The sequence below is a fragment of the Genypterus blacodes genome, unplaced genomic scaffold, assembly GCF_046128005.1.
Source record: "Genypterus blacodes isolate CSIRO-AG114 ecotype Tasmania unplaced genomic scaffold, CSIRO-AGI_Gbla_v1 ptg000030l_1, whole genome shotgun sequence".
NCBI lineage: Eukaryota > Metazoa > Chordata > Actinopteri > Ophidiiformes > Ophidiidae > Genypterus > Genypterus blacodes.
The window spans coordinates 4684942-4700406 of record NW_027466843.1 but is presented as its reverse complement, the minus strand read 5'-3'; the positions used below and the strand labels follow the sequence as shown (position 1 = coordinate 4700406).

The 15465-nt window shown below is 41.7% G+C and overlaps 7 protein-coding genes across 7 annotated transcripts; 6 read left to right on the top strand and 1 right to left on the bottom strand.

The window, feature by feature from the left end:
• Positions 1 to 1151: 1151 nt before the first annotated feature.
• Positions 1152 to 1463, top strand: LOC142994864 (histone H4). The gene has a single exon (XM_076145738.1). It carries the CDS (start codon positions 1152 to 1154, stop codon positions 1461 to 1463), a length of 312 nt encoding a protein of 103 aa, XP_076001853.1.
• Positions 1464 to 2281: 818 nt separating this feature from the next.
• On the top strand, positions 2282 to 2692 carry LOC142994793 (histone H3). Its single transcript, XM_076145645.1, has one exon. It carries the CDS (start codon positions 2282 to 2284, stop codon positions 2690 to 2692), a length of 411 nt encoding a protein of 136 aa, XP_076001760.1.
• Positions 2693 to 6754: 4062 nt separating this feature from the next.
• On the top strand, positions 6755 to 8557 carry LOC142994837 (ladderlectin-like). Its single transcript, XM_076145710.1, has 8 exons — positions 6755 to 6818; positions 7041 to 7088; positions 7206 to 7241; positions 7358 to 7408; positions 7520 to 7611; positions 7855 to 7980; positions 8288 to 8384; positions 8487 to 8557. The coding sequence occupies exons 1-8, from the start codon at positions 6755 to 6757 to the stop codon at positions 8555 to 8557; spliced, it is 585 nt and encodes a 194-aa protein (XP_076001825.1).
• A 1248-nt stretch (positions 8558 to 9805) lies between these two features.
• On the top strand, positions 9806 to 10253 carry LOC142994747 (histone H2A). The gene has a single exon (XM_076145582.1). The coding sequence runs from the start codon at positions 9806 to 9808 to the stop codon at positions 10187 to 10189; it is 384 nt and encodes a 127-aa protein (XP_076001697.1). The 3' UTR covers positions 10190 to 10253.
• A 1653-nt stretch (positions 10254 to 11906) lies between these two features.
• Positions 11907 to 12563, top strand: LOC142994778 (histone H1-like). Its single transcript, XM_076145625.1, has one exon. The coding sequence runs from the start codon at positions 11928 to 11930 to the stop codon at positions 12543 to 12545; it is 618 nt and encodes a 205-aa protein (XP_076001740.1). The 5' UTR covers positions 11907 to 11927; the 3' UTR covers positions 12546 to 12563.
• Positions 12564 to 13148: 585 nt separating this feature from the next.
• LOC142994760 (histone H2B 1/2-like) lies at positions 13149 to 13574 on the top strand. The gene has a single exon (XM_076145602.1). It carries the CDS (start codon positions 13200 to 13202, stop codon positions 13572 to 13574), a length of 375 nt encoding a protein of 124 aa, XP_076001717.1. The 5' UTR covers positions 13149 to 13199.
• A 977-nt stretch (positions 13575 to 14551) lies between these two features.
• Positions 14552 to 15128, bottom strand: LOC142994942 (histone H2B 1/2-like). Its single transcript, XM_076145839.1, has one exon. It carries the CDS (start codon positions 15107 to 15109, stop codon positions 14735 to 14737), a length of 375 nt encoding a protein of 124 aa, XP_076001954.1. The 5' UTR covers positions 15110 to 15128; the 3' UTR covers positions 14552 to 14734.
• Between the last annotated feature and the right edge of the window lie 337 nt (positions 15129 to 15465).

Here is a 15465-nt window from a genome sequence, read left to right as displayed (position 1 = left end):
TGGACTGGAGTCAGACTAAAGGTGTCACACAAAAATAATTGAAAATTTCAATTCGTACAGAAGTGAATGGCATTCTCCCCAAATCCTCATCAACAGTTGGAGATACATGTCAGTCTATCTGCCCCACTGTAAAAGTATCAACCTCTTCTTTTTAGCTGTAACACGAAAGTGTAGTTATATACACCACCAGACAAAGTGCGTCATGCAGTGGATGAAAAAGGGCGTTGGTGGGTGGTACGTGCAATCAGGTCTGCTGGACGCTGCTGGACACACCCACCACTGGAAACCTCTGACGTTTTAAGGTGAACTCTGTGGAGAAATCATGAAACATGAAGTCTGAAAACACAGAAACAGGGTGTCATGGTGATGTCTCTCGCAACAGGAAACCGAAACAAGTGTGGTGTGACACGAAAGTGTAGTTATATACACCACCAGACAAAGTGCGCCATGCTGTGGATGAAAAAGGCGTTGGTGGGTGGCACATGCAATGTACATTATCTTCTATTTTGGGTTTACAGTGGTAAATATAAGCTATTATAAATTAGATGAGATCACAGCAAAAGTAACTATAATCAATAAATTGGATTTATAAAGTCACAACAAAAGTTTCATTCTACAGTAATTTTGCTGGTTATAATCTTGGCTTTAACCCCCCCAGAACAAACTGTAGTTAATGTGCAGACATTGCCGGGCATACATATGTATTTAGTTAACCATATAGGATTAAGAACAATATATGTAATAAAACAATAGCAGCTCTGATTCAAATGAGGCACATGTGCTGAATGAATTTTATAAATTACCTGCAATCCAATTTTTGACCTTTAATGTTACATGTATTGCAATAATGATTTAGTCTGTCTGTCTGTATGTCTATAGTACAGTCTGTGTAAATAAGAAAAAAATGTGAATATTGAAGTAAGATATTGGCTTTGAGAGAAAACTAAAGACTTCTAAAAAATAATCGCATAAAACAGCTCAGTTTTAAACATCCCAATAATGCCATCTGATTCTGCAGGTTAAACCTCTACGTAGCTATTCAACGTTGCTCGAGAGCGGAGTCATGTCTTCTATTACGTCCGCATTGTAGCTTTATAGAACACACTCTGCCGGCCTACACTTCACCACATTATCATTCATACTCAGCAAAAATGAGCGGACGCGGCAAAGGAGGCAAGGGGCTCGGCAAAGGAGGCGCCAAGCGTCATCGTAAAGTTCTTCGTGATAACATCCAGGGAATTACCAAGCCCGCTATTCGCCGTCTTGCCCGTCGTGGTGGAGTGAAGAGAATCTCAGGTCTGATCTACGAGGAGACCCGTGGTGTGTTGAAAGTGTTCCTGGAGAATGTCATTCGTGATGCCGTCACCTACACCGAGCACGCTAAGAGGAAGACCGTCACTGCCATGGATGTGGTTTACGCTCTGAAGAGGCAGGGACGCACTCTGTACGGATTCGGAGGTTAAGAAGTGAGAGACGACATGAAACCAAAAGGCTCTTTTAAGAGCCACACACTTTCTTCAAAAGTGCAGTTCTGTTCCTGGGTTCATGGATGTGAAAGCAGACTATTTTAAATGTTTCGTAGACGTTTAAAAACCAATCTCCCCTAATCCTGTTATGCAGCTGGAGATACTGCAAATGCCGGTCTGCCTCGGTGACACTATCAGTTACTCTGCCGGTTAAATCCCAACAAATGTAATTGCAACCAATCGGACACATAAGTAACTCCATTTCAGTCCATAGAGCCCCTGCAAATCTGCTCAGCTTTGGAAAAAGGTCATAATGAAGGCTGCTTTATCATACTGCTTTGATACTATGCTTAATATACAAACAGGCTTAGAAGAGCACTGGGCTCAAATCAACTGAATAATAGCTCAGACTGAAAGGTCAATCAAATGTTAAATACAAGCTTGACTAATGAAAATGACTTTTCTAGAACATACACCCAAATTTCAATTCTACTTCGAGAATGTTATTTGTACAAACATAACTAATGATCAGTTGTCTCGGTCGCTGAGTCAGAAATAATTTCTGGTATTGCAAGTAAAACACCAATTATTTTTAATGGCGTACATCTGCCCCATGTGAATAACTGTTCCTTTAATTTATCGAGCGTAAGGAACTCCTCCTATTCAGGCGCTACGCGGTTGGCGCTTAACCAATCGGGAAGCGGCAGATTGATGCGTCATCGCGTCGTCATCATTTCGTGGTCGGCCGCGGCTTTAAGAAAGGCGCCTCACATCTAAGCGCACATTGACATCTCGACTAACAGTTACGGGGAACAATGGCCAGAACAAAACAAACCGCCCGTAAATCCACTGGCGGCAAGGCCCCCAGGAAGCAGCTGGCGACAAAAGCCGCCCGCAAAAGCGCTCCGGCGACCGGCGGCGTGAAGAAACCTCACCGTTACAGGCCTGGAACAGTTGCGCTCAGAGAAATCCGTCGTTATCAGAAGTCCACTGAGCTGCTGATCCGCAAGCTGCCCTTCCAGCGCCTGGTGAGGGAAATCGCTCAGGACTTCAAGACCGATCTACGCTTCCAGAGCTCCGCTGTTATGGCGCTGCAGGAGGCCAGCGAGGCTTACCTGGTCGGTCTGTTCGAGGACACCAACCTGTGCGCTATCCACGCAAAGAGGGTTACCATCATGCCAAAGGACATCCAGCTGGCCAGACGCATCCGTGGCGAGAGAGCATAATCGGCTCCTCAAACACAACGGTTCTTTTAAGAGCCACATACAACAAACTGAAGGACACCATGTGCTTTTCCAAAAATCAGTATGTTTACACAGCTCATGTTATTTGAGGCATTACACATTTCCTCAGTAAGTCATAGAACTAAGGTTAAGTTAGGTCCACCTTCTCTTTGCAACATTCAGTTATTAACAGCTACTCCTTCAAATCGTGTTCAAAGCCCAATGTCTGAAAGGACTAAGCAGACCCTTAACATCCTCTTTCTTGCCTCCCCTGCTGGCCCTCTGTCAAACCTCAGTTTAGTGCAGCAAATGACGATGACAAAAGGTGATAGCTTAAGCTTGCAAACCAATAACGCCAATGGACAGAATAGGTCTAGGCTGGGTCTGTATAGTGATCTGCACTGCAGAAACTAAACTGGGACCCCAACATTGCAAATCCACAAAGATTTAGTAGAAATCCCCCAATAAAACAAGCAATGCATTAAACAATGTGAATGTTGAAGAAACGAGACCTTGTAGAGTTAGCTGATCCCTGAACCGTTATTCCACCACTCCAGAGTGATTTGTCTTTTAAATTGCAAGCCAAATCAAACTGGTCCAAAGAGATGTTCTGGATGTGTGACAAGCTACTTTCTATCAATTCACTCAAAGCTTGTATATTGACTCTTAAACTTATACAACTAATGACTGAATTGATTTAGGTTATAAAGTCTGTGGTAGTCAGGAAGAATATACATCACCACAAGGGAATAACATTGTCTTGAGTGAAATAACTATTTTGAAATTAATAAATGTAAATACACCCTGTACTTCAACTTTAACGGTCAGGGTAGCCTGATTAGTCATACACATAAATCGTTGTGTGTTTGTGTTACATTGACGGCCCACAACTTCTGACTTGGGGGACAAATATGTTGCTAAATAAGAGAGAGCTTGGATATGTAGACTTTTGATTCTTTGTTTACAATCTTGTTTACAGCCTTCCTACGTTAACCTGAACAGATTTTACCCATGTTATTTTTCTCACTCTTCACCTTTCTCACAGTTGGCTGGGTTCAGTTGCTACTTGTTTTGAAAAGAGACAATTCAATATGGTATATACTTTTTTATTACAATTCAAATATGTAAAACATGTATTTCAAAATAACAATAGAAATGTCAGTTTACACCTTTGATTATGCTGCAAAACACATAAGTATTCAATATCTATGCACAGTCAATAATTGATGATTGCATTATTGATCATCTCTCCTGAGACATTAGTTTCAATCCAAGATCACGTGTCATGTGTCAGTGGATGATGCTCAGCAGGTATCTGTGCTCTTCACACGGATGAAGGGCCTTCCACTATTGCAGTTAGAATTGGACCAGCCCGCTGCAAAACACAAGTATCACGTTATCACCAGCATCAAGTAGCTACTCAAAGAATGATCATGAAATCAATTTTAAAGATTCATATGGAACTATTGTGTCTTACCCCTGGCCTTGGCATAGATGCATGGGTAGCTGCTGACGCTCAAGTGTGAGTTCCAGTTTTGGTAGGTAAAAGAGCTCTGGTCCACCCACCTCCAGCCCTGCACACAAGCAGAGAACAAATTCATTCAGTTTGTGTCCCTTGCGGCAGCACAGTGTGCAGGAACGTTCAGCAGGATATTTGTGCGCAAAGAAGACTCATTACGATAACATAATATCTCCATTATCATTAACCTGCAATATGAATCTTCCCATCCAAATAATCTAAATAATATTCAATGTACAAGTCGAGAGTTAGTGGACATTTTGTCCACATATTTACAGGTTTCAGGTTGATTTTGTTTAAAGGGGAATCCTGACATATATCTCCATAATCCAAGTCTATAATGTGCATGTTAGAACCTAACCTGGAAGTAGAATCCTCCCATCCAGGCATGGGTGCCTCCTGATCTACTGGCGAGATCCTGCAGGAAAGTGTAGTCCCAAACATCATGGGCAGAAGGCAAGGAAGCTCCTAAACTGGCACAGTAGGCCTGAGAGGGAGCTTCAGACGAGAAACTGCTGACATGCCGAAATACAGTGGCAATGCTTCTGGTAACGACACTGAGGCAAGTGAGCTGAAAACCACATGAATTATTGTCTAGTTGAACAAGATTGCAAATTTCAGCAGTGCCAACAGGTATTTCATATCTACGATGCACATGTTGTTGTGATTATTGTCTGACTGATAACACAGTAAAGTTTTACTATGTTTTGTTAAAACTGGTACTAGTGTCAATGAATGTCAGAGATTTATTGACACTATTTCCTTCATGTTGTGTTTGAATGAGGCTGATAAGGGCATTTCCTTCTTACTGGAAAAGCTCACTGATACTCACACACATAAAGATAAAGATGATAGAGAAGGTAGCTCAAGTTCATGTCCACAACCTTTATGTTATACAAAGAAAAAATCCATAAATTTGAAGATCATTTTCATTGTTTAGGTGACAGAAGTTTGTAATGTCTCCAAATAACAAACAGATATTGACAAATACCATAAACAGGAGAAAGTATTGCACTGTATATGTAAGTGAAAGGGTTGAGTCACTTTCAGCAATAATTCAATTTGAACATAAAATATAAGTCACGTTAGGATTGTTAGAGTGAATTCACCACATAGTCTCACAGAGAAAGAATCATCAGTTTATTTCAGCGCCGGTTCACTCTGTCCCACTACATGCAGAGCAGCAAAGAATGACAATTTCTCCAGGCTTGTACCAGATCTTCATAGCCATCCCAGAGCCTAACATCTGGTGTAGCTGCTGTATCTCTCAACCTACTACTTCTCCATCCTTTGTCGGCTTAGTGGCACAGCAGATAGGAACTAGGGAGACCCACACCCCCCCAAACACATCTCAACTAGATACATTTCACCATCATTCCACATGTGTTAACATCTTCATCCTCCCTGGTCAACACCATAAAAACACTATAACAAGGATTATTTTTTCATCCTTCGTAATAGACCTTGACGTGATGAGGCCATCTCTCCTCCATATCGATCCTCAGGCAGCTCCTCTGAAAAAAGACAAAACTTGATCTACACAGTAGTACAATATATGGCATATCAACAACAATGCAGGTAGGACTAAAACCTGAACTAAAATTGACACTATTGTCAATGAATGTCAGATATTCATTGACACTATTTCCTTTTGTTTGAATGAGGCTGCATGAGCATTTTATAACTGATAAGGGCATTACTGGAAAAACCCACTGATACTCTCTCTCTCACACACACACACACACACACACACACATACAGATAAAGATAGAGAAAATAGCTCAGGTTCATCGAGACAACCTTTGTGATTATCGACAAAGTAAGTTGATAGTCAATAATCACGAAGGTCGTCTCTCTTGTGTTTGACCTGCATGCAAGTTCACAGCAAGGTCCTTAAGGAGACGTGAAAGAGATAACTATTATCCTGATCATTATTGCAGATCATTCATTCAACTGTCAACACATGTTAACGAAAACACAACCATTATTTCACATCAGTTTTCCTTATTGCTCTCACGTGCAGAAAAGAGGGGGAGCTAAGATGTGGAAGATACAGACACAAAAACACATGTAGTCATGAATGTGGGCAGCAATATGTCAAAGTCCATGAAGTGTGTGTGTGTGTGTGTGTGTGTGTGTGTGTGTGTGTGTGTGTGTGTGTGTGTGTGTGTGTGCCTGTGTGTGTGTGTGTGTGTGCCTGTGTGTGTGCCTGTGTGTATGCGTGTGTGTGTGTGCATGTGTGTGTGTGTGTCTGTGTGCCTGTGTGTGTGTGTGCCTGTGTGTGTGCGTGTGTGTGTGTGTGTGTGTGTGCGCGCGCATGTGTGTGTGTGTGTGTGTGTGTGTGTGTGTGTGTGTGTGTGTGTGTGTGTGTGTGTGTGTGTGTGTGCGTATATAAATGGCAGAGAAGCTTCCTCTCATCACTCCACTGAACACTGAAGAACAAGAGCTCACATTCAACGGCTACTTTGATTCAACTTTGTGTTACTCTGTCACTTTCACTTTTTAGTTTTGAGGACCAGCAGACGCAAATCATCATCATCATCATCATGAAGACTCTCCTGCTCATCTCGGTTTCCCTCAGCATTATCCTGAGTGTTACAGCTGCACCACGTGAGACTCTTTTCACATTTAAACATCTCTACTAAATAACATTTGTGCTGGTAGCGGTATAACTGTAAAATATGCTGTAAAACTATACTTAAACAATCTATTGAACAGGAAAGTACAAACATTTTAACTTTTCACCTGAGATATTTGATCATTTGAATAAGTGAACAGATTAACAAATCCAACATCTTCGGCGTCACATTCATCACTTCCTTTTTCCCCCAGTTGAAGGTGTTGAAGCTGAACCAAAGGAGCTGCATGAAGACCTCCAGCGTAAGTTTCTCTCACATAAATGACATAAATGTGTTACAGTGCATCAACAAGACACAAACTAGAGCAGCAGAACAAATTTGAATCAGATCATAACAAAACTTTCTGACTTTCTCTCAGTGGCAGAAAGGGAAGTCCAAGTTGTTCTACCTCAAGGTAAAAAACTAAAACTAAAAACTAAAAACTCAAAGGAGGCTTTAGTCCTACCTGCAGTGTTGTTGATATGCCATATAGTTTACTACTGTGTAGATCAAGTTGTTGTCCTTTTTCAGAGGAGCTGGTTGAGGAGCAATCTGAAGGAGAGATGGCCTCATCACCTGAAGGTCTACTGTCTCTATATGAATCATAAAAAAAGATACTAAAATGAGATCAACAAGATTTCCTGTTTGTGCTGCTGCCTTGCTTTAACTAATGTGACCTTGTTGCCTGTGCAGTCCGTTTCTACGGTTGTCCCTCTGGTTGGAGCAGATACAGGAGCGGCTGTTATCAGTATGTGAGCTCCAGCAGATCCTGGAGCAGTGCAGCGGTAATTCACTCAGCACATACTCAGAACAGTTACAAACAGAACTGCAAAACACACGGAATCCAACTTTGAAGGGAAAACTACATGAGAAAAGCAGGAATTTGGTCTTTGATTAATGTATAATTCACATCATATTCTTATTCCATATATTTGAATGATCAAAAGTACTAAGCAGTACACAGATTATTCTTACCATTATATTTACATTTGCCATGTTTTTTTGTTTGTGTGTGCACTCCCTCTCAGGCCTACTGTGCCAGTTTAGGAGCTTCCTTGCCTTCTGCCCGTGATGTTTGGGACTACACTTTCCTGCAGGATCTCGCCAGTAGATCAGGAGGCACCCATGCCTGGATGGGAGGATTCTACTTCCAGGTTAGGTTCTAACATGCACATTATAGACTTGGATTATGGAGATATATGTCAGGATTCCCCTTTAAACAAAATCAACCTGAAACCTGTAAATATGTGGACAAAATGTCCACTAACTCTCGACTTGTACATTGAATATTATTTAGATTATTTGGATGGGAAGATTCATATTGCAGGTTAATGAAAATGGAGGTATTATGTTATCGTAATGAGTCTTCTTTGCGCACAAATATCCTGCTGAACGTTCCTGCACACTGTGCTGCCGCAAGGGACACAAACTGAATGAATTTGTTTGTCTGCTTGTGTGCAGGGCTGGAGGTGGGTGGACCAGAGCTCTTTTACCTACCAAAACTGGAACTCACACTTGAGCGTCAGCAGCTACCCATGCATCTATGCCAATGCCAGGGGTAAGACACAATAGTTCCATATGAGTCTTTAAAATTGATTTCATGATCATTCTTTTAGTAGCTACTTGATGCTGGTGATAACGTGATACTTGTGTTTTGCAGCGGGCTGGTCCAATTCTAACTGCAATAGTGGAAGGCCCTTCATCTGTGTGAAGAGTACAGATACCTGCTGAGCATCATCCACTGACACATGACACGTGATCTTGGATTGAAACTAATGTCTCAGGAGAGATGATCAATAATGCAATAATCAATTATTGACTGTACATAGATATTGAATACTTATATGTGTTTTGCAGCATAATCAAAGGTGTAAACTGACATTTCTATTGTTATTTTGAAATACATGTTTTACATATTTGGATTGTAATAAAAAAGTATATACCATATTAAATTGTCTCTTTTCAAAACAAGTAGCAACTGAACCCAGCCAACGGAGAAAAGTGTAAGAAAAAAAGCCATTGGTAAATCTGTTCACGTTTTCATAGCAACAGTGTGACAGAGTGACATATGGCTGTAGTCAAGATTGTAAACAAAGAATCTCAAATCTATATATCCAAGCTAACTCATATATAATATGCCATATTTCTGAACCAAATCAGGAGTCATAGGCCCTCAATGTAATGCAAACCAATTATCAGGCTACCCCTGACAATTAGTAAGTTGAAGGACAGCGTTTATTTCATTTTATTAATTTCAAAATAGTTATTTCACTCAACTAACAAATAAGTTGAGGCCTAAAGATGTAATCCCCTTGTGGTGATGTATATTCTTCCTGACTACCACAGACATTATCACCTACATCAATTCAGTGAATAATTGTAAAAGTTATAAGTGAGTGAATAAAGAAGCTTTGAGGGAATTAAAGGTAAAGGTGATTTATTTAATTTTAGGAAGGAAGAACAAAGTAGCTTGTCAATAGTTCATAAAACTAGTAAAATAGAAGTACACACCCAACACCAACTTCCAACACAAGTGTGTTTGCATGTAGAAAGTTGAACATTAATGTAATTTTAAAGCAACATTTATTTGCAGGCAATGGCTGTAGTTGTGTTTATTCTATGCACAAACATCTCTACTGACAAGTTAGCCTGCCATTTAAAAGAAGACATTTAAAAGGCAAATCACTCGGGAGTGGTGTTCGTCTACATTAAAATAGAATTGGAATAACAGTACAGTGATCATCTCACTCTACAGGGTCCCATTTCAACAACATTCAGTCCAGCGTTCTCAAAAGCAAACGGGCGGTGTAGTGGAACGTAAAGACATACATACGTCACTGCATCTCATTGGATGATCGAACTGAAGCTGGATTTGGCCAATGAATGACGAGGAAAGCACACATATAGCCCAAGCCTGCAGCCGCATAACATTGTCCCTCTTCAGCGTCACTTACTACCTGTATTCAACTTCCTGAAAATATGTCTGGACGCGGTAAAACCGGTGGCAAAGCCAGAGCAAAGGCAAAGACTCGTTCTTCCCGTGCTGGACTTCAATTCCCAGTCGGTCGTGTCCACAGGCTGCTGCGTAAGGGCAACTATGCCCAGCGGGTTGGTGCCGGGGCGCCCGTGTACTTGGCCGCTGTTCTTGAGTATCTGACCGCTGAGATCCTGGAGTTGGCCGGGAATGCCGCCCGTGACAACAAGAAGACTCGTATCATCCCGCGTCACCTGCAGCTCGCGGTCCGCAACGACGAGGAGTTGAACAAGCTGCTAGGCGGAGTGACCATCGCTCAGGGCGGTGTTCTGCCTAACATCCAGGCTGTGCTGCTGCCCAAGAAGACTGAGAAGCCCGCCAAGAAGTAAACTTGTACTGAGACCAATATGACCTCCATCCAAAGGCTCTTTTAAGAGCCAACCAACTATCTGATCGAGCAACGTTCATCTCATCTAAAGGAGCATTGTGAAAACTTTGTGTCGTAGTCACTCAAACGCTGTGAAATCGAAATGTATACTCTGATTAAATGCAGGTGTACTACATTTTGGAATAATCACATTACAACAACGTAATGAGTTATTTCCGTCTCAAAGTCAATTTTAAATATAGGCAAAATCACAAACCTATTTGACAAAATTACCCGATTAATTACAAAACATTCAATCGAACAAAATCTCTACATTTAAATGCCCAAAAGCATGGTTGAAAGACAGCTTAATACTAAATTTGTAACAGTTGCAGTGCTTATCTCATGTCTCCAGCAATTTCATATTAGGAATCCATTCTCATGTTGGGTAATGCACAGTAATATAAATAGTTCAGTTCTCTATCAAAGTAATTATTTAGATTTCTGCCAGGTCTGAGTCGATCAGAGATATGACAAACTGGACTTTAATATACTTTAATCGTTTTTAAAACAAATTACCCATCTCTCAGCTTCTGCACTCTGATGTGTGTATTTGAGAAATGATGAAGGAAGAAAATGCTGACAATCTATGAAATTTGCTTTTCATAAATTTTGACACTGGAAAACAAGCAACACACATGCATTAAACGACTATAATATAATAATTGGCCTGACCAGCAAAAAACAAGTAAAACATAAACAGGATAGACAATAACACGAGTCATTGAAGAAAATGCTAAACTGTCAAAAGCCTGTGCAAAGGTCCAGGTTGTCCAAAACAACAATGGTGCAGAGTGTGCAAGTACACTCTAGTGCAGTATGGAGGGATGGGCTTATTGTCCAAAGGTTTTTATGGATGAGATTAATTCCGCCTGATAGCATCACTCAACCAACCCATCCATCAAACTACAGTAAAGTAAATACAATTGGCTACCACAAACTGTGAAGTTATTAAAGACTTCAATCAAGCAGAATTTTAAATAGTGCTATAGGTTGTCTTAAAAAAAAAAAAAAAAAAAAAAAAACCCTCCACATTGTGCAGGGTTTCATTATGGGCATAATGGAACTGAACTTTCTTCAATTCAGTCATTAGTTGTCAGTCTAAGACTCAACATACAAGCTTAAAGGTAATTATTATACAATAGCTTGTTAAATAATAGTACACACCGAGTGCCTCATTAATTCCTCAGTCAGGGATCAACGCCAGTGTGTTTGCAGATACAAAGTTAAAATCATTTTAAAGGCAAATTGTTTGCAGTAGATGGCTGTTGTTGCATTGATTCTATGCACAAACATCTCTTCTGGCTGTCTGACAAGTTTGGTTTGTCTTGAGTTTTAAATTAAGACATTAACGAGAGAAATTACTCGGGAAAGTCAGACAGGACAGCTCGAAGCTGCGGGAGATATGGGGTGTTCAATGTCTTCCAAACGAAAGGAAGGGAGCTTTCAAGTTTTACTTCTTTTTAATTTGAAGATAATCTTTTTCGCTATCAGGTCCATTCGATCAGATTGTTGGGTTGTACTTACAATTATGCATATTATACATTAATAGGTGAAGAGAAAACACAAACGGCTCTGGATTCAGGCTGCACAGAGGAGATGATGACAGGGTTGAGTCTACACGGCTCTCATGGTGTGTTTAAGTACCACTCATCTTCCGCTATTCAGGCACAGCTAACTGTTACTACGATAACATCATAATGCCAGAAGAAGCCCCAATTGCACCGGCCGTCCCGGCTAAATCCCCGAAGAAGAAGACCCCCATGCCGAAGAAGAAGGTGGGACCTAGTGTCGGTGAGCTCATCGTGACAGCCGTGTCCGCTTCCAAGGAAAGGAAAGGCGTTTCTCTGGCCGCCCTCAAGAAGGCTCTGGCTGCTGGAGGCTACGACGTAGAGAAGAACAACAGTCGCGTCAAAGCTACCATCAGGAGTTTAGTGTTGAAAGGATCCTTGGTCCAGACCAAAGGAGCCGGAGCCTCCGGATCTTTCAAAGCGAGCAAAACAGCTGAGAAGCCCAAGAAGCCCGTGGTTGTGAAAGCCAAGAAACCAGCGGCTAAGAAACCAGCTGTCGCGAAGGCAACCCCGAAGAAGGCAAAGAAGCCCGCTGCCAAGAAGACAGTAGCCGCCAAGGCAACTCCGAAGAAGGCAAAGAAGCCCGCGGCAGCAGCCAAGAAGCCAGCGGCCAAAAAAGCAGCGAAGAGCCCAAAGAAGAAGGTGGTAAAGAAGGCAGCGACACCCAAGAAAACGGTGAAGAAGGTCGTCAAAGCGAAAACAGCGAAACCGAAGAAGGTGCCTGCTAAGAAAGCAGCGAAGAAATGAAGAGAACACAATCCGCATTCAAACTCTAACCCTATGAAACAAAAGGCTCTTTTAAGTGCCACCCACAATCTTTTTATAGAGCATTTTATGTGTGTAATGTATGCGTTATGATCGAGGAAGGATGCCATATCTAGATTGTTGATGGATGCAGCCACACTATCAAATACAGGATGAGGAATGCATTGATGAATCGTGTCATAGCAGAGTCTATAGAGGCACATGACTTTTGACGCGGATGTAATCAATACAGTCGTATACACTTGATTACGTCAAATCAAATGTCAACAGGTCAATCCAAGGTTGAGACTCATCCCGCAGGCAAATGTTATTATGGTTGAAATGTAACTCACAGTTGTCCACCATGTCAACAACAAAGACTAAATGTACAAGATACCAAATACATTCCCTATTTCCCTAGCGTATCCAATGAAAAGGAAAGGAAAACGTGATAGAAGGAAGGAAAAACATCACGCAATCAATGAGCGCGTGGTTTTACTAATTGCCATTGCAAAATGAGACCCCCCCCCCAGGTCAGTGAGTCACAGTGTCAACCAATCACAGGCTGGGAAGCGCGCAAGCTAATTTGCATGTGATGTACTAATGAGAACATTGCCACACAACGAATCCTAAAATTGATATTTTTACTTACACGCCATGCCTGATTCAGCAAAGCTTGCGCCCAAGAAGGGCTCTAAGAAAGCCGTAAGCAAAACATCTATCAAAGGGGGTAAAAAGAAGAGAAAGACTAGGAAGGAAAGTTATGTCATCTACGTATACAAGGTCCTGAAGCAGGTGCACCCTGACACCGGCATCTCCTCCAAGGCCATGGGCATCATGAACTCCTTTGTGAACGACATCTTCGAGCGTATTGCTGGTGAGGCCTCTCGTCTTGCTCATTACAACAAACGCTCCACCATCTCCTCCCGGGAGATCCAGACCGCCGTGCGTCTCCTGCTGCCCGGTGAGCTGGCTAAGCACGCCGTGTCTGAGGGCACCAAGGCTGTGACCAAGTACACCAGTTCCAAGTAAATTGCTGCTGGTCCCTCGAAAAATATAAAATCCTAACGGCTCTTTTAAGAGCCACCACTTTACAGTTAAGGCTCAGCTCCCCTTGTTTAGTATATCTAATCACACAACCCAACCGCATTCCCCTACAACTATCAATTATGTCAAGAGGAGTATTCACACCCTACATCACCAAACGTGTGTATATATATATATATATATATATATATATATATATATTTATATATCAGAGACGTAGCATTTAGTCACGTACTCAATCTTTCAACCCATCCATTTGAGCTGCAATTACGTTGCCATTGGCTCACCTGAAGGTTACTTAAAGCAGAGAAATCAAAATAATAAATATAGGTAGAAATGTATGCTTAACTACAAATACATACGTATATACACTCATGTAAATTTTTATTATGACAGGTACAGCTCTCTTTTAGATAAATTCAGATATTTGCACTTATACTAATAATAATGTAGATGGAAGGTTACCTGAAATTTTAGTATGTGAACAGGTTGCTGGGAAGTGCGGGGGTATTTGTCCTGGTGAAGGTAGAGTGTGGGAGGGTATTTTGAATTATGTATTCAGAATTTGAGAATATATATTATTTGGTTAGCTCGTTACTTCATCGTTCAGAAAGATTGCACTAAGGTTCTTCGACAGATTGTGTCCCAAAATTGGTTCAATAGAAGAGAACATTCAACATGCTGTGACCAACTGTTCAAAAAAATTCAAACTTCTACCACAAGATGGCAGTGCTGATTCGAAAATGTTTCAACCCAGGTTTAAATAGTGCAGTATGGAACAGTGTGTTATTGAAAGTCTCCAATCCACAGAATTGCCCACCTTACTGTAGTGAAATGCATAGGAATAACCGAAAATCAATGAGATGCTGTTAGCTGACATGTTGTAGGTGATATTGTGACTGGACAGATGCGAGAGAAAATAAATGATCTCCAAACATTTCTGCTATCTGGGAGATGTTTTATTTGGGAAGGCAGGTTAGCTGCACTGTGCACTATGGATGATTTTCATTGCTATAAGCGGCCAAATATTCAGCATTACGAACACCATGATGGTCTGTTAACATCCGTTATATCACGAGACATTACTCATTACAGAACATGTGTGGCTCTTATAAGAGCCGTTGGTTATGGGCGAGGCTGGGTGTTTATTTGGAGCTGGTGTACTTGGTCACGGCCTTGGTGCCCTCGGACACGGCGTGCTTGGCCAGCTCACCGGGCAGCAGGAGACGCACGGCGGTCTGAATCTCGCGAGAAGTGATGGTAGAACGCTTATTATATTGAGTCAGACGGGAAGCCTCACCGGCGATGCGTTCGAAGATATCGTTCACAAATGAATTCATGATGCCCATCGCCTTGGAAGAGATGCCGGTGTCAGGGTGGACTTGCTTTAGAACCTTGTAAACGTATATTGCGTACGATTGCTTGCGAGCCTTCCTGCGCTTTCTGTCCTTCTTGCCGGCTGTCTTGCTAACGGCTTTCTTTGAGCCCTTCTTGGGCGCTGGCTTTGGCGGCTCAGGCATGGTCTATATTGGATGGTCGTCAAATAACTTACTCTTTGGTGCAGGTCTTGTGTAAATACTCCGTGCAAAAAACGTTAGCGGTTCCCCGCCGACGATTGGTTATTTTCACCCTCGTGGCAATGGCAGAACATCCGGGGTCTCACACAGCATGCCGTAATGCAACGAGGCCCGGATGTCCTTCGTGAGCATTTAAATCATCTCGGCACACATTAATATTAAAAAAATTGCAATACAGCAATTTCAAACAAAAACCAAACAGTCTGCGATCTGAGTAGCATAGCATTCAAATGAGTCATTATCGTGATTATGTCCTGATACTATTCACTGGCACGACGGAAAGACCTGTACGTGGTTTG

Coding starts and splice junctions, on each gene's coding strand:
- LOC142994864 (XM_076145738.1), top strand. CDS start 1,152: ATGAGCGGACGCGGCAAAGGAGGCAAGGGGCTCGGCAAAGGAGGCGCC.
- LOC142994793 (XM_076145645.1), top strand. CDS start 2,282: ATGGCCAGAACAAAACAAACCGCCCGTAAATCCACTGGCGGCAAGGCC.
- LOC142994837 (XM_076145710.1), top strand. CDS start 6,755: ATGAAGACTCTCCTGCTCATCTCGGTTTCCCTCAGCATTATCCTGAGT. Junction 7,089..7,205: donor GCTGCATGAAGACCTCCAGC/GTAAGTTTCTCT, acceptor ACTTTCTCTCAG/TGGCAGAAAGGGAAGTCCAA. Junction 7,612..7,854: donor GATCCTGGAGCAGTGCAGCG/GTAATTCACTCA, acceptor ACTCCCTCTCAG/GCCTACTGTGCCAGTTTAGG.
- LOC142994747 (XM_076145582.1), top strand. CDS start 9,806: ATGTCTGGACGCGGTAAAACCGGTGGCAAAGCCAGAGCAAAGGCAAAG.
- LOC142994778 (XM_076145625.1), top strand. CDS start 11,928: ATGCCAGAAGAAGCCCCAATTGCACCGGCCGTCCCGGCTAAATCCCCG.
- LOC142994760 (XM_076145602.1), top strand. CDS start 13,200: ATGCCTGATTCAGCAAAGCTTGCGCCCAAGAAGGGCTCTAAGAAAGCC.
- LOC142994942 (XM_076145839.1), bottom strand. CDS start 15,109: ATGCCTGAGCCGCCAAAGCCAGCGCCCAAGAAGGGCTCAAAGAAAGCC.